Here is a 26,738-nt window from a genome sequence, read left to right as displayed (position 1 = left end):
AGTTCAAAATGCATTTTGAAATGGGAAGCCAAAGAATCCTTTTGGGTCGCTTACGATGGCTTGAGGTGTAACATCCAATGAAGGGACAGCAGGCACTGCAGCTGCTACCATGGCACCCCAAAGATAAATACCTGCTGTCTCAACCAGGTTTTGGTTTGGGTAGCTTGAACTGCATCTACCATACTGTACCATCAGTAATTCTTTTGACAGGATACCAAGTTGTACGCTTGCATTTTCTTAATTCGCTTTACAATCTTTTTTTTTTGCAAGATAGCGCTTCAAAAATGACACCAGGAGGCTGCTGTGTGCTGAGTGCAGCGGGGGCTACCCCCACCAGAACGGCAGATCATGCTGCTTGCTGGGGTTTGGCTGCGGCACATCAGAAGCCACTCAGCATTCACATCCCAGACAAGCGGCAGCACATTTCAAATCCTTTATCTGAAATAACCATTTCAGTTTCCTTCCCACACAAACAGGTCCGTTTTCCTCCATGTTTTCTAACTGGTGTAGCATCATGGCCTTGCTATGGACAGCACCACCCCCCCTGCTAATACGTCTGTTTTGCTGAAAGATACTGTACCACAATCTGTGATGCAGGCAATGGCTGTTTGTATCTCACTGATAAAGGCCAAAAATTCGAAAAGCAAGCACTAGAATTTGGTATAACCACAAAGATGTTCTTTGCAGTGTAAAGCTTATAAAATCACACATGTAGCAAGCAGAAAGAATGTATTTGATTACACTTATTTCATTCATCTGTCAGTGCAAGACTACAGCAAAACAGTGCTTTGAGCTGTTAAAACCTAGAACATTAAGCAAAGAGTTACCAATTATCTCTATTTTTGAGAGCTTGAACTGTTTATATTTTTATCATTTCTAACATTTTGTGGGGTTTGAATTTTGCTTCCCCTCTAGGCTACCTTAAAATATAATTTCAATTTTGGCCCTAGATTTGGTGAATCTTGCATTCCATATAAACTTTAAGCTCTCTCCCTCTGTATTTATTCCTCTTGGATTCATCCTCTGATACACCAGAGGGTTGTGCTGCCATCCAGAGGGACCTCCACAGGCTGAAGAAATGGGCTGACAGGGACCTCATGAGGTTCAACAAGGGGAAGTGCAAAGTCTTGCACCTGAGCAGGAACAACCCCAGGCACCAGTACACACTGGGGGCCAACTGCTGGAAAGCAGCTTTGAAGAAAAGGACCTGGAGATCCTGGTGCACACTAAACTGAACATGAGCCAGCAATGTGACAAAGGGGCTAATGGTATCCTGAGCTGCATTAGACAAAGTATTGCCAGTAGGTCAAAGCTGGGTGATCCTTCCCCTCTACTCAGCACTGGTGAGGCCACACCTGGAGTGCTGGGCCCAGTGGTGGGCTCCTCAGTACAAGAGAGACACGGACATACTGGAGAGAGTCCAACGAAGGGCCACAAGGATAAGGAAGGGTCTGGAGCATCTCTCCTATGTGGAAAAGCTGAGAGAGCTGGGACTGCTTAGCCTGGAAAAGAGAAGGCTCAAGAGGGGGATCTCAAGAATGTGTGTAATTACCAGAAGGGAGATTGCAAAGAAGATGGAGCCAGACTCTTTTCAGTGGTGCCCAGTGACAGGACCAGAGGCAATGGACACAAACTGAAACACAGGAGATTCCATCTGAAGAAACACTTTTTTTACTGTGAGGTGACTGAGCACTGGCACAGGTTGCCCAAAGAAGTTGCGGAGTCTCCATCCTTGTACATGTCCAAAATCCAGCTGGACTTGGTACTGGGCAACTGGCTCTAAGTGGCCCTCCTTGAGCAGGAAGGTCGGATTAGATGACCTCCAGAGGTCACTTCCAACATCAATTATTCTATGATTCTGTGTGATTCTATCCTAAATCATCTACAGATCTAGACCTCAGCATGACCTTAGTAGGATGCAAAATAAGGAAGGCTTCTTCATCACAATGGTCAAAGCTTAGATTCCCAGTTTTCAAAAGATACAGAAGCCCAGTCATGTTAGCATGTATTTTCCTGCCTACTAAGTGAAGAACACATATTTTACCTACTACTTTTTCCGAGTTCTATTGTTTGAATTAAGTTATCAGTACAAAATATGAACCATGAGATACTGTCTGTCCATCACCTACAAACATATGAAATTAGGGATATGTGCTGGTTTTGTCTGGGACAGAGTTAATTTTCTTCACAGTAGCTACTATGTGGCTATGTTTTGGATTTTGCTGAAAACAGTGTTGATAATACAGAGGTGTTTTCATTATTGCTGAGCAGTGCTTACATAGAGTCAAGGCCTTTTCTGCTTCTCAAACTGTCCCACCAGCGAGTAGGCTGGGAGTGCACAAAAAGTTGGGAGCTGGGACAGCTGACCTCATCTGGCCAAAGGGATGTTCCATGTCGTGTGACGTCACGGTCGGCATATAAAGCTGGGGAAAACAGAAGGAAGGGGTGGATGTTCAGGGTTATGGCATTTGTTTTGCATTCCAGATGGGACTTGAACCCACCATTCCTGTCTTACTGGACACGTGATGGAGCCCTCCTTTCCTGGAGATGGCTGAACACCTGCCTGCTGATGGGAAGCAGTGAATGAAATCCTTGTTTTGCTTTGTTTGCGTGTGTGGCTTTTGCTTTACCTATTAAACTGTCTTTATCTCAACCCACGAGTTTTCTCACTTTCACTTTTCCAATTCTCTCCGCCATCCCACCGCAGGGAGTGAGTGAGTGGCTGCGTGGTGCTTAGCTGCTGGATGGAGTTAAACCACGACAGCACAGTACTGAAAAAACTCACTGGTTTGGAACAGCACAAAATCTCGAGTAAGTTCAAATTCAAATGCAGGCTTTGATGCGGCAACTACAGTCTTTTGTGCTCTGCTGCAAAGGATCTTCCCCCCCTGCAACTAATTTTGACTTTCATTCTTTATCATGAAAACTGACAGAAGCAAAATTTCTGCTCTGCTGCAAGTGAACCCAGAGGATGTTTAAACTGCATTTTCCACCAGGAATGTTTGTAGGGTGACCTAGTTATACTCAGAATCCACCAAACGTTCCTAGTGGAGATGTTTAGCTTATCAGGAATTACCAGAAGCTCATTTGAATACACCTTTCTTGCCCATTTACCTATCTCATTCAAGGTGGTAGGTTATCACTACTTCAAGGTAGTTTTTCAAATTTGAAAATTCTGTTCATATTAAATCACCTGAAATTTTACAATTTGCATATAATACAGTAAACCATACATATCTAAAGACTGCACAAATCCCAAGTAATTGCACTTGCGGGTGTTATCAGAACCAGACTACCATTTCTGAAGTTCTTTCCTTCCACATTAATTCTCTTCAGTGCAAACAGCATGAGGTAAAGCTACAACACAGCTTTCAAGGGAAACAAAGCAGGTAAAAGTGTGCATTGTGTAGATTCAGGAAAATTTAGAAACCTCATTTAGAAAAATCAATTTTTGTATACATGCATAAGCTGCAGTAAGCCCCTTCAACTGCGAGAGCCAAGCCCTTACATTTTCTACTCAGTCATATTTCCTGTCAACGTTAATGAATTTTTTTCTAGGTAGAAACTTTAAACTGAGAAGAATCAGCAGACTGTGCGGAAAAAGCAAGCAGGTATGCCATGTGCTTCTCTTCAGTGAAACACAAAATAGAAGATTTGTTGTAAGTTATAAGCAAAGAGAGAAACTCGCTTTAAAGTAAAGATAATCTAAATCAAAATCCATACATAATTGAACTATGACAATACTTGGCATAAGTATGGACTTGGATACCTGTATTGCCCACATACGTATGTGCATTCAGACATACAGAGATACAGAAAGAGTAGAAATATACTCAGAAGCAGAGAATCTCTCAGAAATCCCGTTCTTTTCCCTGCTGACTGCATGGATCTACAGGCAGATCCAGACGGAGAATGCAGATCTGAGGGCATTTACAAGAGGATCGAGAGAAGGAACTTAAAGTGGTCACACTTAAAAGCACACACAAAGAAAAATGTTTTCAAAGCAGGATTAAGTTTGGATAGCTGAAACTGGAATGGACTCCTCACAAAAAATTGAAATTAAACTTCCAGAAAATGGTCTCCTTCTTAATGCTGTACTTTCTCCTTTTCACTTCCAGTTCAGCAGCTGGTAGGGAATCATTAGGCTACTGCTTGCTATCACACTGAAGTGAATTCTATGCTATTTCACATGTTTGTGAAGCAACTCTGAGCCTAACCAAGACATCAGAATAAGTGTCAGTGGCATGGCGTTTTGCCCAGAGGAATCCTTCGCCTCTTTTTCCCTTCTTTATTAATATTCTGATAAAGCAGGGGAAAAAGAATGCACAGAAATGAGGTACATTATAGCAATAGCAATCATTTATTAACAATGATTACTGTCATTTTAGTGCCCTGCGGGATACATGACCGAGCTTACGGGCTCACATCATCGTCTGATGGCTCCCCTGTCCAACCATGCGTACTTCTACCAGCAAGTCAAATGGCTCAGGGACTGTGACATTCAGGTCCTACCTGGGGTTCTGCTTCTCCTGGGGTTTTTCACAAAAGCAAGGCTGGGACACGAATGTTAAAGTCAAAATACACGTCTCACTGTAAGAGATAATGATCTCACTGTAAGAGATAATGTTCTCTTTTATAATTGATAGTACTGTTATGACTTGTGGGAAGCACCCAAGTCATGACCGAGCACTTGAAGATCTTCTGTTAGAAGGGGCAATAAAACTGCAATATTTATTACAGTGCTCATTTCAGTGGCCTGTGTAAACACAAACTGCAGTGTCAGCTCTTATGTTTATGACTAGATGTGTTTCTTCACAGGCCTGTCCTTTTGCAGCACCGGGCTGTATGAGAACTCTCGACTGTCATCTCCAGACAATGTGAGAGCTCTGTGCGACTGAGTGCGGTGCAGAGAGGAGGGAGTCAGCAGGGACCGTGCAAGGGACAGAACCCAGAGCAGAGGAAGGCGCTGTGACACCGCACTTGTGATAATCATTCTGCTTGAAAGGTCTTAAAATGCGGCTAGGAATTTTTGCGTGTATGGGACATACAAGCGCTTCCATAATCGCCACAGCGGTCTCAGTTTTCTGAAGAAAATGGTGATACTTCCTGTTATTTTCTTGCTCCGACTTTTAACAGATTCTTTATACCAAACTTTTTCAGCTAACTTCAGAAAGAGCGGGAATTGGCCTATAAAAAGATCTAATTTTTAGAAAGTAAAAGAAAATATGTATAAACTGGAGTAGCAGTGGAAGGAGATGCTACACTTAATTCTCCACCTTGAATTTCACTTAGGACAAATAACCTAAATACAATTATTCCAATGCAAACAATCTAACAGACTGTTAAAATGCATTTACATCCTTTTAGCTAACCAGATTTTTCAATCTAATACACGAAAGAAAAAAAATAAATGTATTAACAGCTTGCACTGTAAACCAGAATTAATCCTGAAAGGAATCTACCAGATGTATCATTGAAGGAGTATCCACTGACGCCAATCTCCCCAGGTTTAACACTAGATTTTGGGACCTCTTTCAGGCAATTCTGCCATAAAGATAAAAGAAGCCACAGATTTTACATCATTTTTAGACTGCTAAGGGGAATACCCACTCCAACTGGTTGTTTTCCCTGCCTTCTTCTGTCCATATGTGGAATCCAAGTTGCCATGGGAGGTGCGAAAAAGGATGAGGAGCCCCTGCTGCAATAAGAGGGAATGGCTACGTAGTGAGGGTTGGACTGAGGTTAGACATGGGTCTGGTGGGTTACCTAGTTGAAAAATGCAGACAGAGCCCAAAATGTGTTCCTCACAGTGCCGGGAGAGCTGCCAGCACTGTTTGTCCCAGATGTAGGCTAGTCACGGGGAAATTAAAAATCCGAAGATCCATAAAAGTCTCCCTCCCTCCACTGAATATTTTGATCTTGCAGCACTGTGGAGGACTAATCTGCAAAATCAGGGAGCCCGTCTCCCTTTTTATCCTAACTTGAAGAAAGAGGTGTGGACAGGATGATAGCATTACATGTTACATTTTGAATTTTTATTGAGAATTCAGGGAAATTAAATTTTATCTTTAAAAAGTTACATGCCATTGTTACAATTCCTCAGGTCTGTCTGTAATAAATTACAGTCTAAATACCAGTATGTTTCTCAGATGGTCATATTCTTTCTGTAAAAATACTGTGCTCAATGTGACAACACCATTCTTTGCTTTCGGCATCTCCATCAGTGTGTGACAACTCTTTTGGAGACAACAGAGAAAGCCAGAACTTGCATGGCAGGAACTTGTGAGGGGAGTTTGGCTCTGTCTTCCTAGTTTTGCTGAATCAAAATGGAAGGCCAATAATTCTAGCAAACTGGATCCCTTTGACAGGGAAGTTAAAATAAGCATTTTTTTTTCACAGAAAATCAATAAAAAGCTGCTTACCTTCTACTCTGCTTTCTTGCTGTCAGTATCCACTTATTTTTTTCTGACAGTAGTGCATGTAAGCTAGAAGGTATATATGTATAAATGAAACCCACATCAGAAAGTCTAGACAAAGCTAATCTTAGAAATAACATCCATGCTTTTTTGAAGGAGATTACCGTGCTTTCTTTTCTCTTAATAAACCCTTTTTCCTCTTCCAAGTTTGTCTCAAATTAGACCTATTTCCACCAGAGCCTAGTTAACCCTTCCAGTTACCACATCTCAGTCAATGTCATCAATCTCAATTTCATAATTTCCTTCATCTCCTTCCAGTCTCTAGCCCATCAGCTGAAACAAAATGAGACCAAGGCATGCAACCTTTGCCAGCAGGTACGTGTAACAGCCACCTCGCTGGCTGGTAGTCATGATGCTTCGATATTAAACTTCGGAAAACTGAACTTTATAGCGTTAGGGGTATTAGAAAACAAAGACCAACTTCCTTCCATCACTCCTGTGGGATTGCTTTAGCAGCTTGATGCCTGCTGCTGTTCCTACACCATAGCCAAGCTTCACTGCCAGGTAATGGCAAGGCTGGCTGGGGATTTGGTTCAACCACAATCAGTTGCTCCTGCTGGCAGTTCAGATACTGAGAAAAACTGCGGAGCAGTAGCAAAGAATATTGTTAGGGTCATAAGGGTATAGCGGAGGAGGAAGGGGTTTTCGACAGTGAGGAGGCAAAGTGGGATCCAACATTCACCCTGCAATAGTTCTGCTTAACATAAGGCAAGAAACCCTCCTTATTCTGCTCCAGGATTTTGGAAGTGATTTGACTGAAAGCCCATCTAGCTGTTAGAATACTCGGGGTTTAACTTTCATACTGTCGTGCACTAAAATGTAGAATGATACTTTTTATGCTTCATTAAATATCTGTCTGTGAAGTCACACAATCATTTGAGCTAAACCAGAAATCCCATCAGAGAAGAACAGCTGCAATGTTTCAATAAAATTGTAAACACTGAAGTTTTAGTAAAATGAAAAGGACAGAACAAGAACAAAATATGCCATGTAATATAAAATTTGATGTCAGGCACCACTTTGTGTATGGCTTTTACAGCAATGCTTCCATTAACAAATTAAATAAGAGGCCTGTGGCATTTTGGCAGGAAAAGGATGAGTTTCTTGCCTTTTTTTTTTTTTTTTTACGAGTGACACTAAGGACATATGTCATACAACAATAACAGAGATTCCCATGCGAGGTTGGAGTGAGCTGATAAGCCCACATGGATCAATACAGTGCTACGATACTAGGTTGGATCCCAGAAGAAACAAAGACTGGCCAACTTCATGCTGGGCAAATTTGCCTCTTCTCTTACAGCATCCCCCGCCAACAGTCCAGGGCTCCACTGGGAAGTCCCAGAGCCCTCCCACCGTGGCCTCTGGGTCTGCTGTAGTTGGGCTAGTGGTAACACAGGTAACTGCACAGGGGTCTGACCGTACAGGGCTATTTCCCCAAAAGATATTAGCACCATGAGTTTCTGTAATCAGTTAATATTCTAATTAGACAACTTTCTAAAAAGAAAGATACCATATATTAGGTGACTGAAATCTGATTCGATTTCAAGTTGTCAGCTACAAGGGATGGGGTAATAAGGTTCTCAGAAAGAAATAAGATCTGTATTTCAATACACAAACACTGCCGTAACAGTCTGTCAACATTATATTAACACCCTGGCCTAGTTCTTAGCTTTGTCTGCTAAAACTCTAACGTGCAAACTTTGTGAATAGAAGCTTGCATCCAATTCCAGGTTCACATATTTTTATGGAAAAGCCCGTAGGATTTAATGAAAGTAACTTTTAGAGAGAACATTTCAACAGAACTATCCATCACTAAAGCAAGGATATATTTCTCTGTTGAAGTCATAAATATGCTTGAAAATTGCACAAAAAAATTATCATCCTCTATCCTATTTTTAGAGGCATGTATGTCGTACTTAGGAGCTTAATGGCTGCATAGGCACAATGGCTATGTATGAATAATGATGGCCTCTCTGTTCTGTTTCAAATGACAGAAAATCATTAGCTGATGGCTTTCAAAAGAGTCTAATACTTCAGGGGATCGCAGGCAGGGCAAGAGTTAGAAAGCAGAGAAAAACACAACCACTACATGCATAAACATAGCAGATCTAGAACTGGGCAACAAGATGTCTTCCTACCACAAAATGTTGAATTTCTAAAATTGAAACATTCTGTGGCACTATGTGAACTGAATGAATTCTTTTCTAAAGTGAAAAGAAAGATAGGATATGATATGCCAGCTCCAACTAAAACTAAATAATCCAGGTTTCTTCTAACTAGTCTTAACTGTGTTACAGATTGGATGGACTAAAACTTAGGGGTTTGTTATTCTGCCATCAGATCACACACACTTCCCAGGATCAGGGGTCTGCATTTTAACAATTATTGGCGATTTTTTTTTGTGTGTTGGCAAAGTGTGTATTTGTTCCTCTAACAGCTATTCCTTTAGCACAGGCACCAGAGGCTGCAATAGAAATCAAATGGTGCAGGATACAAATGCTTTTGCCAGTGCACGGGGTACCCCAGTGGTTGCACCAGCTGGTTCTTTTACCAGCCCCATTCATTTAATTTCCTACAAAGGGAAGGAAGACAGGGAGCACTTCAGGTAGATGTCTGGGGCAAGGCTGCTCTGACCACATGCAGGAGTGACCCTAGCCACACAGCTCTGAGCTCCTGGCTCTTCAGCCCTAGGAACATGTTGGGAGGAGACACAGAATCACACAGAATCACAGAATGGTAGGGGTTGGAAGGGACCTCTGGAGATCATCTAGTCCAACCCCCCTGCCATCGCAGGGTCACCCAGAGCAGGTTGCACAGGAACGCGTCCAGGCGGGTTTTGAATGTCTCCAGAGATGGAGACTCCACCATACACTGTGATCCTACGGGCAGATGGGATCATCTTCCATTTCTGACCCTTTGTTTCTCAAAAATGGGAATGTATTTCTGCCTCTGAAAAAGGTCATGCCCATGGGCTTTGGTGTCTGGAGAAGGTGCTGAAGACACAAGTCTGTGCTCACCAGTAGCAATGAATGGGGAAAGGATTCAGAGTTCCCAGAGGCAACTTGCAGATCCTCAATCACAAGGAATTTGAGAATCGAACCCGTTTCACTGCACCGGAAGTAGGGGAAACTGCACCAAGCTCGGGGTGCTGCCTACCAGATTTCCAGATGATACCATCATTTCTTGTTATGGATTTCCTGGTTGCCATCAGAACAATGATTTACATGCAGCAGGCATTTTTTTGATGCAGCAATTATTTTCATTTTCGAAAGTGGCAATTCTACAACGATGAGCACAAGCGGGAAAGTCCGTGAGCTTCCTTTAGTGGAGCTTTGTATAGTTTGTAGGCTGCCTTTTCTGGCTCATGGCCTTTAGTTAAATAAGTTACGTATTACCTTTCACATTCCTGTCCCAGAGAAATGCTATGTCAATATCCCAGCCTCCCACTGACAAGACACGAGACCGGCTGAACTGTGTCAGACCAAAGGTCCACCTAGCTGACTGCCAGTGCTACTGATAGTAACTGGCAGCTAAAAATAAGAAAAGGGTAAACACAAACAATACTTGTCCCAGGGTACCCTCCTTGATTTCTATAAACATTGGGTTAGAAACCTTCAGAGCTGGAGGTTACATTCAAATGAACACATGTAATAGGATCTTCCTTCCTTCCTTCCATCCATCCATCCATCCATTCTTCCTATCTTTCTTCCATTAGTTCACAAAATCACTGAAATCTATGTACTTTTGTCACCCCAAAATAGTTTCTTTTGTTTCTTTGGTGCTCCTGAATTCCTGCATTATGTTCTATGAGCAGTGATAATCGTGAATATTGGCCAGAGAAAGTGAGTAATTATTTCCTGTTTAGCCCATCCATGTCATTGGTGGGCTTATTCAATATTTCCTTCTTGAATTACCACTTTTCCCAGCTAAAATATTTTAATCTTGTAGCTCTACTGTATCCCTTTAAAGATGGGGTGGCCAGAATCACCCACGCTATTCCTCTGGCAGACTTGCACTCACCAAAGGTTTAGTGAACTAATTGGTCCTTGCTGCTTCGCCCCCTTCCTTTCCAAAGGATTGGTAACACTCTGCTTGCTCTTCATCTCACTGCGGACTGCTGGGATGTCCCAAGGGATCTACCCACACTCTCGCACTGTAATCCCTCTTCTGAGGAACAGCAGCCACTCACCACAGTGTAATACGCATATTGAAGGTTTTCCTTATGTGTGTTACCTTCCCTCACACTGGGTTTCATCTGTCATTTTACCACCCAGTAACACAGTGCTCTGAGGGGTTTCTCCTTGTCAGTGCATCAGCAAACTTTGGCACCTTCGGATTTCCACCCCTTCCCATACTAACAACGACTCTGTCGAACAACACAGGCATCAACATCAGTCCCCACAGAATCCCACTGGTAAATTACTCCCCACTGTAAACATCAGTTCTTTAGTTTTATCCTTTGCTTCCTACCTTTAAATTCTTTATTTCTGCACCAAAATAATTTCACTTCTTTATCATTTTTAGTGCAGCAACAGGATCACTTTTACTAACACATTTTATGCCTCTCAGAGAATACCTACTCCATATTATATTTTCTTCATATATCCACATATTTACTACTTTAGTTTCAAGCAATTTCTTCAGCCCAGAAGGTAAGTTTCCTGGTTGCATTCCTCCAGAGACATGGAGCCTCTTTTCAAACCCCATGTCACGCTTGACATTTCCTTCTCCTCTGGGATTAAGGTTGAACGAATTTATAATTTTTACATATATATATAAAATATAAATTATAATTTAAGTTGTACATTAGAAATCATGGCAATTGATAGTTTGGCAGTATCTTGTCTTATTCCAGTTAAAACTTAGGTGAAAATTTTTCTGACCTTGGTGATGTGATACTATTCATTTTATTGATGTATTCAGAAATCTCTTCTACTACAGTAACCCACAAAAGTTTTTGAGGCTCAATCATTACTGAAAAAATCTTTGAAGCGAGACCTTCTCGGTGTTCCACCACAGAGATGATCAACACACAAACTCATTTGGCTTTGTGCTGTCTCTCGTTTTTCACAGTTCCTCTTTTTTATTAGATCCAATGCTCTCTGGAAGAATTCCTGCCTAATGTGTTTTTATTAATAGTTTTTATGTCGTTTGCACATTATTACTCTGAATCTTTTTAAGTCTGCCATATGAATTTGCACTAAAATTGCAAGAATTTATATTCTTTTTAATTTTCTGTCTGCATACAGGACTTTGATTTTTGAAGCATGGCTTTATTACCTTTCATAGCTTCCCTCTTTCACTCTGCTGTTTAGTTATGACACAGTTTGGGATGTTTCCATGTGGGGAGGAGGGTGAGAGGAAAGAAGCAGTCTTTCAAAAATGCTTTTTGACATAAAATTTGAGCTTTTAATATGTTGTGTTCAAACAGTTTGCACTCCATCTACAAACATTTCCGGTTAACATAATTAGTGGAGCTTACCAGGCAATTCACCAATTCACAGATACGCGGGTCACTTCAATCTTCAGGTGAAGCTCATATCGCTCGGATACTATGTTGGCCCTCAGTCTTCGAAGACTGTTCTTATAATAGGACTCTAGAATTCCCAGAATACTTATCTTTGTCTCCTTGAATCCAAAATTCCTTTAAGATACCACAGCAGTCCTTCACAGATCTATTCTATCATTCTAATAAATTTTTCACCTTGGCATTTTTCTTCCAGAAGGTTTTGAGCATGCCTACCAACATGCCATACCAATGTACTCGTTTACAATTACACATTCCATTTATTCTATCCTATTTTAGTCTTATATCTTAATTTTATTCTGAATTACTATGTTCGTGGCCTCTGACAATATATGACTGTATTTTTAAGACTATTCATTGCAATTTTTATGCCTGCATTTTGCCAGTTTCTGTTTTTTCCCTAAGACAGAATTCATCCTCCCCTATGACCTTCTCCACCATCCCACACCAGCTTTCCTGGTCCTTAGTTTTAAATGCTGAATAAATGCAATTTTCTAATTTGGTGCATATGGAACACCTGTACAGGCTTCATCTATGCCTTAAAAGGTTAGTTAACAACTGGAAATAAAAAAAAAATATGTTCTGATCAGATAAAAATAATAGTTTAGTTTTGTGCTGCCCTCATTTCCCAGTGAAGTCAATAAGCATATATATAAAAATCTAAAAATGTGAATATAAAATGAAAGCTAAAGCTGCAAAAATGTTTAAAGTAACTGAATCTTAAAGCCCTAGTACAAAGTCTAGAGTTAAACGTAAAACACCAGTTTTCAGTTATTTCCCTGAATTCCCCACTAACACATGGAATGAATCATACAGAATTGCTAACGAGCATTTCTCACATTCTTAGCATTCATTTTCCAAGCTAATTTGCCTAAGTGTTTGTTCACTTTTTTTCTTCTAGAGTGACAACTAACTGGCTTCAACCAGACTTAAGCAGTTCTTTTGTAATTATTTAAAAAGGCTCTACCTCTATTAAGTAAAAAAAAAAAAAAAAAAAACCAAAAAACAACTGAGTTAGCTGGGAAATAATTAAGTGCATATACTTCATCTACAAGTTAAAGTTTATTTTTTATTATAATGAATTCTTTAAGTGGAGAGAGGAGAGGACTAAGGATGTCCAGGAATTGCTGCAGTTTCTTCTTTTAGGTTGGAGGCACTGATGCTTTATTATGCTATGTGAAACTATGATTGCTCCTTCGAATGTGAAAAATACAAAAGTAAATTAATAAAGCAATTCCTATATTCAAGGATGCATAAGGACATTAATCCTATAAGCCCAACTCCTGGAAATGGCATTAATAAGCATTTTTCTAACTTTTTGTTCATGGGAAAACTCCCATTATATAATGTTTGAGTATATTAAATGTTGAAAAGCATTCCATTAATCAGATGCTGTGAAGTCAGTGGGGTCGCTGTTACAAAGTTTAGTCTGCTCAAAGCAGGGAACTGAATAGTCAACAGAAAAGAGAGGAGTTGGATGTAAGGGGAAGATGCAGCACTGCAAATTGTAATGCAATTTTACAAATTTACAATTTTAAAAATTGCATTAGGTAGAAAGCAGAAACGAATAAAATGCAACCACAAACACCTGTCAAAGAAGATGAAAACTTTTCGTGCTCTTCAGCTGGGATGCACATGAATAGCACCTGAGGATACCTTCAAAAAACACTTTTTAAGACTCAAATGCAACTACTTGTGTTGCAGATGTTCACGTTACTTAGGCTGAGTAAAGTTCCTGTAACTCATATCTTGGCTCTGAGTAGGATCAAAGACTCAACACACTAAAACACCAACTAGAGCAGACTGCTTGTAGAACGAAGCAGTCAAAAGCCCACGGTAGGTGAAGCTCTCTGAAAATGTGGAGGCAGTAGAGAAGGTTTAAACAGCACTTCACGATGCATGTGTAAAAAGCGGAGTCAGCAAAATGAATATCTGCTGGGAAGTAGCCACAAATCTCCTTTTTGCAATATGTGATTCCTCGGCATTCAATCTAACTGGGAAGAGAGAACAACTATAAAACTCTCTTGCAGAACTTTCAGAAGCAAACTTGTAAAAATGTGACGTGGGCACCACAAGGATCTGAAGGATGGGAAACACGATGAGACGTGTGATTTGAAGCATATCTATCTTTCAGGCGTTGCAGTCTTTCACCTCTCCAATTACAACACCACAGGTAAAATATTGCATTAGAACCACAAGTCAAAAAAACTAACTAGCAGCAAGCACAAGCAGAGGGATGACTTTGATGATAGTCCCCAAGAACACAGAAATTCATACATTCACGAGAGCTCCTGATGCAAGAGTGGAACAAGGATTGCAGAGGGGTGTGATTCTCCTGAAGAAAAATAAGCTATTGAATTAGTTTCAAAGGGAAGAAAGGTCTTGGGGCAGGATTATCCTCAATTCTTGGGATAAGTTTCTGGGTTTTAACGGAAAAGAAGATGAGAAATGTTGAATGAGAATTGTCTGAGTAAATGTGTATGTCAAGAACTGACCTAAGCATGAGAACTGCCTTTATGGTTGTCAGAGACAAAGGAGATTATGAAGGGTGAGTTTCACCTCATCCTGCAGCAGTCCCCTACAAATCAGGTCAGAAGGATCATACCCTAAAAAGTCTTTGATTGTAAAAAGAATCCTGGCTGATGACCTCATATGTGTACATTTACACTTTCCTTGCCCAGAATTAGATGATACAAATCATTCTTTCAATGCCTGCATAACTCAAGGCCTTAAAGGCAAAGCATTTTAGAGCAAGAGTCACAAGATGTGGCGTTTGCCTTGGAGGAAGGCAGCTCCTTTGTGACATGATGCGACATTCTCTAGAGGAATCATCAACTACTTCGTGAAACCACTTCATATAGGTCACCAAACAGGTTCTTTTTCAGGGTCTTAATTTTTTCTTCCAGCTTCAAATGCTGAAACTGGAACAGAACAAGAACCAGCCTGAATAAATCTCCATCATGCATTGGGGTGATTAACTGATAACTATGGTAGCCCAATGGGAACTGTGGTTGCACTGACTAAACTAAAGAGCTCTTTTTCACCAAATCAGAAAAGAGACTCAGTCATAGGGCAGTTTTGCTTCCTGTCTCATTAATTCACTTTCTGTGAAGCCAATAGCAGTTTGGAATCTTTTCCGATATGTGCCTTTCTTACATTTATTTTTCTCTGCTTGAGGGAACAGAAGAACGAGCAAATGTAACATGATGATGCTATGAAGCCATTAACTGCCCAACACCAAGGATGTAGAGCTATTGGGACACAAGTATCTCATAGCCCCAGTTTTTGGGAGCTTCATTGCATAAAACTAATTTACCTGATCAGCTGTACTTTTTTTTTTTTTTTTAAAGTGTCATGCTTAAAGCTCATTTCCTTCATCAATGAGAAAAAGCCAACTCAGTAAATGTAAATCTTTCATATTGAATGATGGCTATTGATTTTCAAATGTGCTAAGTAATGTAAACTCTTTTCTCATATGATCAAAGCTTTTAACTTCTCATATATAGTGATCTCGGTTATCACTGGGGAATGACCCTGTGAGTTCTAGATCACGGAATACAATCCGTATAGCTTAAGCAAAGGGGCTAGTCCTTTAGCTTAAGGTTACGAAAGAGTTCACACCCTCTGCAGTTCAAGAAGAGCTAAGGATATGCAATACATACTAAGAAGAGGTTACACGCAAATGTACAGACCCATGAACCCTCAAAGGTACTTTCTCTTTTGCCTTTTCTAGCTCTTTACAGAAGCTGATAATCTTGAATGCACTGAAATAGCTGAAAGTTATGGGGGGGGGGGGGGAAATACACTTCAAATGGTTTTATATGGTATTGAATTTACAGAATTAAGAAAAGTTTAAATTGCTTATTTTTTTTTTAAATGCAGAATGTCTTAAAATACATTGTTTTAATTATTTAAAAGTGCTCCAGTTGCTCAAACTAAGTCACTTTAATTTAGAAAGCCAGTTGAAATATGAATAGCTTTAAAATTCAACAAACTTTAAAAATTGCTCATAAAATTCTTTCTCTTGACACCAATTCTTTCATTAATTAAAAGTATTTTTCATTCCAATTGTTCTAAGTGCAATTTTCAGCTAAGAATGCCCGTGTACCTTTAGTTTCAACCAGTAAAGAGCTACAATAACTAAATAATTTGCATTTTTATTTTGGATCTTTGTTAAGAAAATTTACAAAAAAGGCAGACCAAAAGTCCTGGACTCATGTCCTGTCCTTTACCACAAAAACATAGAGCACAGAGAATATCAATGTGAGCTTCCTTCCTTGTGCTGCTTTGTCTTTGTATTCTAAGTCCGGTCTTCAAAACCCAGTCTCTGGAAATGAATTTCACAGGTTGGATTGCTGAAGAAAGTTCTTGTTTTTCTCAGTAGAACTAGCCTTTTTCCTAGAGTCTGAAGGTACTATTGTGATCATCTTGTTGGATAGTTCAAGACCCTACTCCCTGAAAAATCCCAGATTATTTCTGATCAAACACAGAAAACCTTTGGGGGGCTCATCCACTTTTGCTTTAAAGAACACTTATGAAGTACAGTCAAGTTGCCTCATACTCTTCTTTTGGATCAGCTAAAGGGACTTCACTCCATACCCATTTAAAACAGGTTTTCTAGGTTTTGTTCTTGTGTTAAGAACAGTTATGAATTTTTCATAGTGTTCCCTCCTGAAAACGCTCCAGCTTCTCAAGACCCTGTCAGCGGTGCTCATGCTAGATCTAGATAATCCCACCAATGGCTTTCCTGTCTCCTAAACTGAGGAAATTATGTCTTCTGTATTCTCAAATGACATTGTCTTGAGTTTGAATTAAATTTCAAATTAAACTAAGCATCATATTAGGAGCTCAGATGTGCTACCACTGGAACAGATACGTATGTTCCTTTCAAAGCTGCTGATTTTCAGCATACAGCCCATCCCTCATATGCCTCTCCTCTTAGTGAGAACTGTATTCTGATTTCCTCAATGCATGACTGTCTTCCATTTAATCGCATTAAAATTAAAATTTGAATATTTCTTGATTACAACCTGTATGTCATACAAAAGAGACAACTCCATAAATAACTATTCTGCATAGTTACATGCTGCTGATATAATATGAAGTGATCTATAAATGATGTTCTGGCTATCAGCAAGGGTGAAAACTACCTTCCTGTTGTAAATACCAAGTATTCACTAAAAGGAATGAAACCCGTTAATTTAAAAATTGATATATTAGTAGCCTTCAGTTAATTAACAACATTCTGTCTTTACTGACCAGCCACACTAGGAAGCTCAATAAGCTTCCGCGTAGAACTTATTATAAAACCATTAGAGTTAAATGGACAAAAAATCTAAAATTACAGTCCTTAAAAATAATAATAAGTTCTAAAGACAATGGCAGATTTATGGCCTCCAAGAACAGTAAAATTTCAATAGTTATGTGATATAGCTATCCTACACGAAAATTCATGCATTCAGTTCTGGACAAAACCTCATATAATACAGATTGCTTGCTTGTGTAATCTTGAAAATCATCTACAGCATTCCTCTGTAAACATTAAGTTGTTAGATGCCAAAAATCTGACAGTTCTAGGCACTGAAGATTACTCACCCTTGAAGGTCTCACTGCAGTATAAATTACTGAAAAATGAATCCCTCGTTCCTGCAGATCCATGGTCAGTCTTCCAATTATTTTGTCTATAAATAGAAGCATGTATAATTTAACAAACTCTGTAAGCTGAGAAAGCTAAAATCCTACAGTAGTTGGAGAAGTAATGAGCTAAATGTTTAAGATTATTTAGTTTATTTGAGAAATTTAGGTGCTCATAGAATTTATATGTCAATAGGTACAAATGGGATAAGACATGTTCAGTGTCTTGAAAAATGCACGATTTCAATGAGACAATACAAAGGAAATAAATTGCAACCGTTCAGAGAAGGGGGTGATTTTGAGACTGAAAAGTAAAGACCGTAGAAACCTGAAAGGCTGAACTTTGGGTAATTAAAAGAAAGAGCAGAAAAAATCACCTAAGTGATGAAAGCAGGATGCATATACTGTTAGTCAAGTGACCAGTTAATAAATAAATAATGAAGCTTAAGTGGTATTATTCTGTGAATTACAAAGTACAGAGAACCAATAACTGAAAAACAATACTCAAAACGTAGTGCTTAGTTTGGCGCATGATACGCATCATATTGGCAGAAAGATTCCTTGGGACTTAAAGCCTGATTCTACACCCTCAACAGGATATGGAAAATTTTGCTGTTGACTGCAATGGAGGCCAAAGGAGAAATACGGTGGAATATTTCTGAAAAAGGAAGGAAAAGTTGAATAAGGAAGAGGTCCACAGACGGCTCTACAGAAGATCCTCCTTTAGTTCTGAAACCACAAATACTGTTACAAATATGTGACAAATACTTACAACTGATAAATGTTTTCAAGCTGTACGCAGAAATATTAACATCTGCTTATGACAAGGAGCATAATAGCTATGAATCAAGAATTATTATTAGTGCTGTTATTGGGACCGATAGAGAAATAAGCAAGCAGACTCACATTTACTGTTTCAGTACCTTCCCGCTTCTCATCCATTTACCACTCTGGTGAACAGATATTTTATAGCCTGGACATACAGGTTTCTCAGATTTCAAGGTTATACTTTACAGAAATTGTATTTCATTTTCATGTACTGGAAATGGAGCTTATATTATTATCATCCTTTTTAACATCTTCTACTTACAGTAATTATGGTCTCCTAGCTGAGTAAAACGTTTAGCTTTTGTAAAAATGCAAGCATTGCTTTTTCTGCAGGGTTTTAACCAAACTGATTTCCTCATATCAGTCAAGAATCATAGCTGTGTAAATTTTCCTTCTAGAAAATTATTTGTAAAAAGATCCACTATAAGAAACAGACTTACTCAGAAAAACAACTGCTCATATACCACTAGTGTAATTATATTGGGCATGGAGGTCCATAGGCGCTACATAACGCAGATTTTGTATTTTATATGCACAGAGTGCATCTCACTGCAAATACTCAGCAGCCTCAGCTAAAGTTTGCGGAAGAAAAAATAATACACAGAAAATTGCATAGATCGCCTTTGTTTTTTCTTTCATTAAAGCAACCGATTGCTTTCTGAAATAACATGTTATTTGCATTTCGTTTCAGTAAGGAGCTACATGTAACTATAGTTACCAGTAACATCTATAACTCTTGCCTTTGGGAAGATTCTAGAGGCAATTCCTTCATTCAGAGAAGCTGCTGTGAATATCTTTATGACAATAGAGTTGACACAGACCTTTGTCTGTGATCAAAACTCTACCTTGCTTATGAAGTGCTTGCAAATTCTCCAAGTAAAAGGGCCAGATTGCCCACCATATTTTAAAGCACCTAAATTACATGCCTACATGGGAACGTTAGTCACCCCAGGCTCTTTCCTTAATGGAACAAGAGGCATCTCCATATGGTGATATTGATGTTAGAGTGATTTTAGAGATGTTCTAGTGAAGGTTGTGGCATTTTTTTATTTTAGATAGCATGGATCAAGGAAACACTACATAGCTGTATGAATGTAAAACAGTTTGTCTAGGATAACACCTTCCAGTTAGCATAACTGCCTGCATCTATGCCCTGGTGAAAGGGTTAAGCCTTTCTAACTCATTGAAGATACATCCCTTGAATTTCAACAGGGAGTGCAGGATTAGTGCTATTATTAATTTCTAATCTACTTTAATTTCTTTGCATGATGTTTCACACAGATGGAAGGGATGGAAGAAATGAACTGAGAAGAAATGTTCTGGAAGGGGAAAAGTGAAAAGGGAGCAAGAGTATAAACTATGAACAAAAGAGAAATAACAGAACAAAACAAGATGAGATGGGGGGGAAATGGGAAAGAAGAGAAAGAGCAGAAAGAGGAACACGCTGAGAATCAGAGTGGAAAAAGGAATACACGTGTGTCATGGTTTAACCCTGACTGGCAACCAGGACCACACAGCCATTTGGTCACTCCCCACCCCAGTGGGACAGGGGAGGAGAATCGGAAAAAAAAGGAAACATTGTGTGTTGAGATAAGGACAGTTTAATAGAACTGTAACAGAAGAGGAAAAAAAAAAAAAAATTAATAATAATGGTAAAAGACTATGCAAAATAAAGTAATACAACACAAGTCGCTCTCACCACCCAATGGTCAGTTGCCCAGTCCGTCCCAAGCAGTGATTGCAGATTCCTGCCCCTCAGTCAACCCCCATTTATATACTGAGCATGATGTCTATGGTATAGAATATTCTTTTGGCCACCTTGTCCTGTCTATGCTCCCTCTCTGCTACTATGGGAAGCTGAAAAATTCTTGACTTAATATAAGCATTACTTAGCAAAAACTAAAAACAGTATGTGTCACCAACATTATTCTCATACTAAATCCAAAACACAATTACCAGGAAGAAAATTAACTCTATCCCAGCTGAAGCCAGGGAAATGCAATAGCAACTAAAGGTCCTCATCTTATGCAGATGGAGTCACAGGCATCTTTGCCTTTGATTTTGAGATATGCTGGATCCAGCAGGTGAGACTGACATGACAGAATGCAGCCTTCTCCTGAGCATAGAATCACAGAATCACAGAATGGTTCGGGTTGGAAGGGACCTTAAAGATCATCCAGTTCCAACCCCCCTGCCATGGGCAGGGACACCTCCCACCAAACCAGGTTGCTCAAAGCCTCATCCAGCCTGGCCTTGAACACTTCCAGGGATGGGGCATGTTTAGGAAATATTTAGGAAAACTGGCAAAAACTGAGTAATAACATCAAACTGAACCTCATGCAAAAGAAAGAAAGAAAACATACTGAGAAGAAGCCTAAAGAAAACAGTAAGTATGAATCCCGTGAAACTTGAGCAGATTTGGATTCTGAATTCTATTTTGGATTTCGTAAAGTGCCTCATTTTAATAACACGCTAAAAACTTCTGCTTACTCCAGCTTCTCGATATTTCAGAACAGCACATTTCCCTTGGGCAGAATCTGAGCCCATTTGTTCTGTCTTACAGAGCTTCCTGTCTGCAGTGAGTAAAACAGCAGGAGAGATTTCTCTGACATTTTATTATATCAAATTTTAAAACCCTCTACAGTGGAAAGGAAAGAAATTGTTGTGACAAACCTAAGAGGCTTTGTGAACTTCTAGGCAACCTACTACAGGTCTGCAGTGATTTTCTGTGGGTTAACAGTTGATACTGCGAAACAAAATTTACAAGCAACGTTTATGGGTTAACAATTCTCTTGTCACGTGGCAGGTATGTGACAAGTAGCATTTTTTGTTGCTTACCCAGGTAGGATCTAGCTGCAGTCCCTCCGTAACACCAATAACTCACGACCTTGCAAGCAGTTCTGAATTTGAAGGGTCTCCTGACAGCAGTATTTGGTAAATGATTGTGGTTGTGCTGCAAACAGTACCTAGACCTGCTGGAGCTCAGATTGCAGGACTTGGAAGATGTGTTTGGGACACTTATCTCCTACTTTTGTAATGACTCTCTTCAGACTCTCTCCCATCTGCTGCACAGGCCTCCGGTGAGATAATTTTAAAGAAATGTGGCTCAGTAACTTTCACTTGAATTAAAACTTCCTGATGACGTTATTTCAAATTTTTATTCAGCAATGCATTGAGTGGCTGCTTTGGCAAATAAACTAGAAAGGGAGAATCCAGCCCACGCTCCCACTTGTCCGGAGCACAGCCGAGACACAGAGTGCTAAGTGCAGATTTTGCACTTGGCCATACAAAGTGGCACGTCTTCCCTGATCCCACACCTTTTTCCTGATAACAGCTACTTGACACAAACAGGAAAGTTGGTATAGCCTGTTCCTCCATCATCCGCGGGTCCCCTGTTAACTTTGCTGTTCCAAAACAAAGTGGCCTGAAGCAGGGTTTGGGAAGCTTATTCTTGACTTTGTGCAGCTGATGAAAGAAATGTCCCATAAAGCTAATGTTTAGCCAAGGCTTTTCCTATCTAGTATGCTCTGGGGACAAGAAAAAAGAATTAAATAGCTCTTCTGCAGTTCAGAGATGGAAATCCAGCTGCTTATTGGAGTACAAAAATCACACTCACTTTGGAGTAGTGCAAAAACAAAGAGAAAGGACACACCACTGATGTATTTTCCCCTGATTTTCAAATCTGCTTCTGATTTTACACCCACAGCTCTGGGCAGAAATAGTCATAGGCATTAGGGACACTGTTTAATTATCAGCCCCTTACACTAGACTAGACTACAGTAGACTACATGACATTACACTACACTACACTGGGTGTCCCTGGAACTACTACTACAGTGATCTGCAGACTTTATAAGTCGATCTCTAATTTAGAGTAGTAAGCAAAAGCCCTGCAAGAAACAGATGCCTCTCAGTGCCTCTTTGGTGCACGGCACCTCTTTTTCAGACAGATGCTAGTCAAGAAAAGTTTTATTACAGTGTTATATGGAGAGATTCAACTTTAAGAAGTAGTCTCTAATACCTGTAAAACCAATTAAAGACTCTAAAATCAAAGGCTGTGAAGGGCATCAATACTGTTTTGCAAAGATTAGAAAACCACTTCCTATTTATTCACTCAGATATCCTCTGTTGAGATCAAGACCTTCAAACTGCTGGACGGGCCTGACACCTCCAGCTGCTGGTGTGCAAGGAGAGATCCAAGGAGGCAGCCCGAGCTGCACGGAGCTGCAGGGTTCGTACTCTGAGCTGGGAGGATCTCAGAGCACGAGCAAAGGCCCATGCCTGAAGCAGGGGTGAACTGTCATTACATTTCAGGTCGCGGAGCTGTATCCATTTCAGTAGATTTTGAATTAGACACTCAGTACTTCAACACTATGATAATTGACTGCTTATAAGTACTGTAGATGGGGGGAAAGAAAACCTTTAAATAGTAGCATTACAGCAAAACCCAGGAACTAGAGAATACAATCTGGTCAAGTGAAAACACAGACTTAAATGATGAAATGTTAGTTATATCTTGGTCATACTGCTTACCATTTTCAGCAATTGCTTCCAGGGTGGAAATCTCATTTAAACCACTAGAAAAAGAGTGGGAGAAAAATAATTAAAAATCTTTTCTAGGCAAGAACAACGTGAACGAGAAATGTACAAATATACTGACTAGTTAAAATGATTACTGTGTCAGTCCCTCCATCATTCTCTCATCTCCTCCTTATGTCCCTTTTCTTCTACAAAGACATTAATAGTACAAGGAGCACATCTTCAGATGATTTCTCAAACCCTTCAAACTACCTTAGCTGCAGAGAAGGCAAACTACTGATTTTCTTTTCATTTGGAGTTGGCCCCTTTTCTAATATTTGTACATGAGCTCCTTAAAATGGTTATCATCTTTTTTTTGGTGTAGTGACGCACAGCTATAGCTGCACTTTCTTAGCACCCACTGACACACGCACCGTCTACCGACACGTACAAATGCCCAAGTAACAGGGCTAGGAAGAAGAAAGAGCAGAAGATGAGCAGAGGGACCCAATACACCCACACCTCGTATTTTCTAAATATACGTTCCCCTGAAGGAACAGTCTCTCTGTACCTCTTAGACCTCTTAGATCAGTTGTCATAGGCCTGGAAACATGAAGAATTATAGCCCTCCTATTCCTTCTAGAGTGATGAAAACCAGTCTCTTTATTCATACTAACTTCAGCCTTGTCTGTATGTTTATTTGCTTGTTTATTTATCCTGCCAGTTTTTTTGACTCCCGGAATGCCCTCTAGCAATTAATTCTGCAGGTTAATCATGTGTTGCATAAAATAATTCAGCCTTTCTGCTAAAAGTGTGTTGCCATTTAGTTTTAATAGTTGTCCCTTTGTTCTCATATAATGAGGCAGACAAAATAGGAATGCCTGACTGACTTTTTCAACATGATTCCTCTATTACACCTGGTAAGCTCATTAGGGGGCTTTAAAAAACACCAAATTCACCTTTGCAAGAAAAGTAACTTTGCTAACTCTGTGAGCTTCCATTTTGGTTTTAAAATTTCCTGAATACAAGTGACATTTTCAAAACCTTTAAAAATCGTGCACGCGTGTGGGTCAGTTTTGTTTGTGACAAGCTCCTACCTGACTAGTGGTCGTAGCTGAACCACCACTAAGTTTGGTTTAGATGTATTCACTTCCAGATGAGAGACATCGAGATCAGTTACGTTTGTTAACTTCCAATCTTCTGATGCCTGAAGGAAGCTCAGAAGATCCCTGGTAGCTTTGCAGTCAACAGCTGGCAAAACTAAAGATGAAGGAGAAGACTGAAGAATTTCCTGTAATAAATTTATGAACAGTTTATTTACTTGCTTAATAACTAAACACAAACCTTTTTTTTTTTTTAATGTATCCTTAATTTAATATTCAAGGTGCGGAACAACCATGGTAAACACTACGTGAGTTCTCACCAGCCTGATGCTGGCTGCAGGTTGCTCCTGGAAAGGGGCAGTGAAGGGACACGCATTGTTCTTATTCCTACACCTTCTTGGGGCAAGCTTAAGGCACTCAGGGACACCAGATTCCTACTGTCCTCTCCACAGGTGTGGTGGGAGAGGAGAGACGGATCATAGAATCACAGAATGGTTTGGGTTGGAAGGGACCTTAAAGATCATCTAGTTCCAACCCCCCTGCCATGGGCAGGGACACCTCCCACTAGACCAGGCTGCTCAAAGCCCCATCCAGCCTGGCCTTGAACACTTCCAGGGATGGGGCAGCCACAACCTCCCTGGGCAACCTGTGCCAGTGCCTCACCACCCTCACAGTAAAGAATTTCTTCCCAATATCTAATATAAATCTCCCCTCTTTCAGTTTAAAACCATTACCCCTCGTCCTACATAGTTCTCTATATAGATGATGTAGTTCTCAAGCTAAGAATCTATTGGAGAGACAGGTTATGAACGCTGCCAGAAGCAAAGCTCATCAGACAACCCTCTAACTAAATGTCCTCAGAGATGACAAGGATCAATGTCAGACACCTCAAGTTCCCCCAGCTCCATTCAGTACGGCGTCATACTTTGCAAAATAAATACCCTTCCTTTGTCTACATCCTGGTGGTACAGCACACAGTACAGACAAGCACCTAATTTGTAACTGTTAATTAAAGAAAGCTACATGTTTCAGGATCTACAGAGCCTCCAGACACACATAAACAAACTTAATGTCATGTACTTTCTGTCTTTCTACTCAAAATACAAATTATAAAGCTCAGGCTGAACTGGTTCAGATAATCACACATCAAGTTATCTATCACTTTATTTATAATTCTCATAGTGGAGTTTCTGCATTTGAAAACATTCTCATTCTATGAATTTGAAACCTGCATAGTCAAAAAAGTTCCTTTCCGAGGGCTTTTCTTGGTAATAAAATTAACTTGAAATATTCAGGGAAAGAAAATGCAAGATGGAGACTTGAGAAAGATCAAAATTAATGTACCCCAAATTTAAGATCGATATTTGAAGATACTTTTTCGTTGAGTCCTAGTTTACAACTTGTTAACTTTGCTTTCCCATTTTCTATATTTAAGTCTAGATTGAGTCTCTCACTTGATCCAACATTCAGATATTCGAGTTGTTATAGACTCTCCCTCCCCCTCTAACTGATGCAATTGTTGTAGTGTTGCTAACACTTTTCTCCTCCTACTCTTCTTCCTTTTTGTCTGTTCTCTGACTGCCTACCACTTTTCTGACCTGCTCTGGTTCTTTCTAATTGCTCACATGTTTTCCTTCCTAGGCAAAGGCTAGTTATTTTCGCATTTCTATAGATGCTCATAAGGGAATATTGTGCAGTATCGTCTGATTTGCCAGACTGATAGAAAAATAACTGCAGAAATTAAAATAGAGCAGAAAGCACTGATTTGGTTCAGAGGTCTTTGAGTGGTGTTTTTAGCACCGCCTGGAAGGAAAGGATGATACATTTCATAAAATCATAGAATCATAAAATCGTTAGGCTTGCAAAGGACCTTAGAGATCATCTAGTTCCCACCCCCCTGCCATGGGCAGGGACACCTCCCACTAGACCAGGCTGCTCAAAGCCCCATCCAGCCTGGCCTTGAACACTTCCAGGGATGGGGCAGCCACAGCTTCTCTGGCCAACCTGTTCCAGTGTCTCACCACTCTCATAGTGAAGAATTTCTTCCTTATATCTGATCTAAATCTACTCTGTTTCAGTCTAAAACTATTATTGCTTGTCCTATCACTACATGCCCTTGTAAAAAGTCTCTCTCTAGCTTTATGTAGGCCCCCTTTAGGTACTGGAAGGTTGCTTTTTTCATTTTGGTTTCTTTGCACATATGAATTTAGAGCTAAAATTCTGAGCAATAGTCAATTATTTTGTTTTATTTTCAATATTTTAATTCCTTGCCCCCTAGCAGCAGCCAGAATGGCAGCAGCCACTTCTTCCAAGGATATATATTAAGCAGATTACTCATTTATTGTAGAATAAGATATAAAATGCATCATTACTGAGTAATATCTGAATTGTGCCTCTGCTCCTAACCAATCCTGCACTGCCATCTGTCTCAGCTTCCAGCCACTGGTATTCAACTGTCTGCCATCTGAAGGGCAGACACAGCTGGATATCCACTCATCAGCCTCAGCCAGCCATTCTGATCCCATGCCTCTTGTTTGTCCTTCTTGACATTTGGCCATTGCACAATTCTCTTTGCAATACCCTTATGTTGCTTTATGCATTTTAGGATTTCAACTACCATGTATGTTCCAAACACGAGAAGTCAAAAAGAGG

General features: G+C 39.9%; 1 protein-coding gene across 1 annotated transcript in view; it reads right to left on the bottom strand.

Annotated features, from left to right (window-relative positions):
• ATP6AP1 (ATPase H+ transporting accessory protein 1) overlaps positions 1–26,738 on the bottom strand; it is a 57,927-nt gene that overhangs the window by 17,984 nt on the left and 13,205 nt on the right. Inside the window, exons 4-6 of the mRNA XM_074596245.1 lie at positions 24,081–24,274; positions 22,999–23,042; positions 17,599–17,684 (exon numbers count right to left, since the gene is read on the bottom strand). Coding sequence (XP_074452346.1) covers positions 17,599–17,684; positions 22,999–23,042; positions 24,081–24,274 — 324 coding nt within the window. The remainder of the gene's footprint in view (positions 1–17,598; positions 17,685–22,998; positions 23,043–24,080; positions 24,275–26,738) is intronic.

Source organism: Larus michahellis, chromosome 1, assembly GCF_964199755.1.
Source record: "Larus michahellis chromosome 1, bLarMic1.1, whole genome shotgun sequence".
Lineage (NCBI taxonomy): Eukaryota > Metazoa > Chordata > Aves > Charadriiformes > Laridae > Larus > Larus michahellis.
The sequence above is the reverse complement of the archived record's forward strand: the minus strand, read 5'-3'. Positions and strand labels throughout refer to the sequence as shown.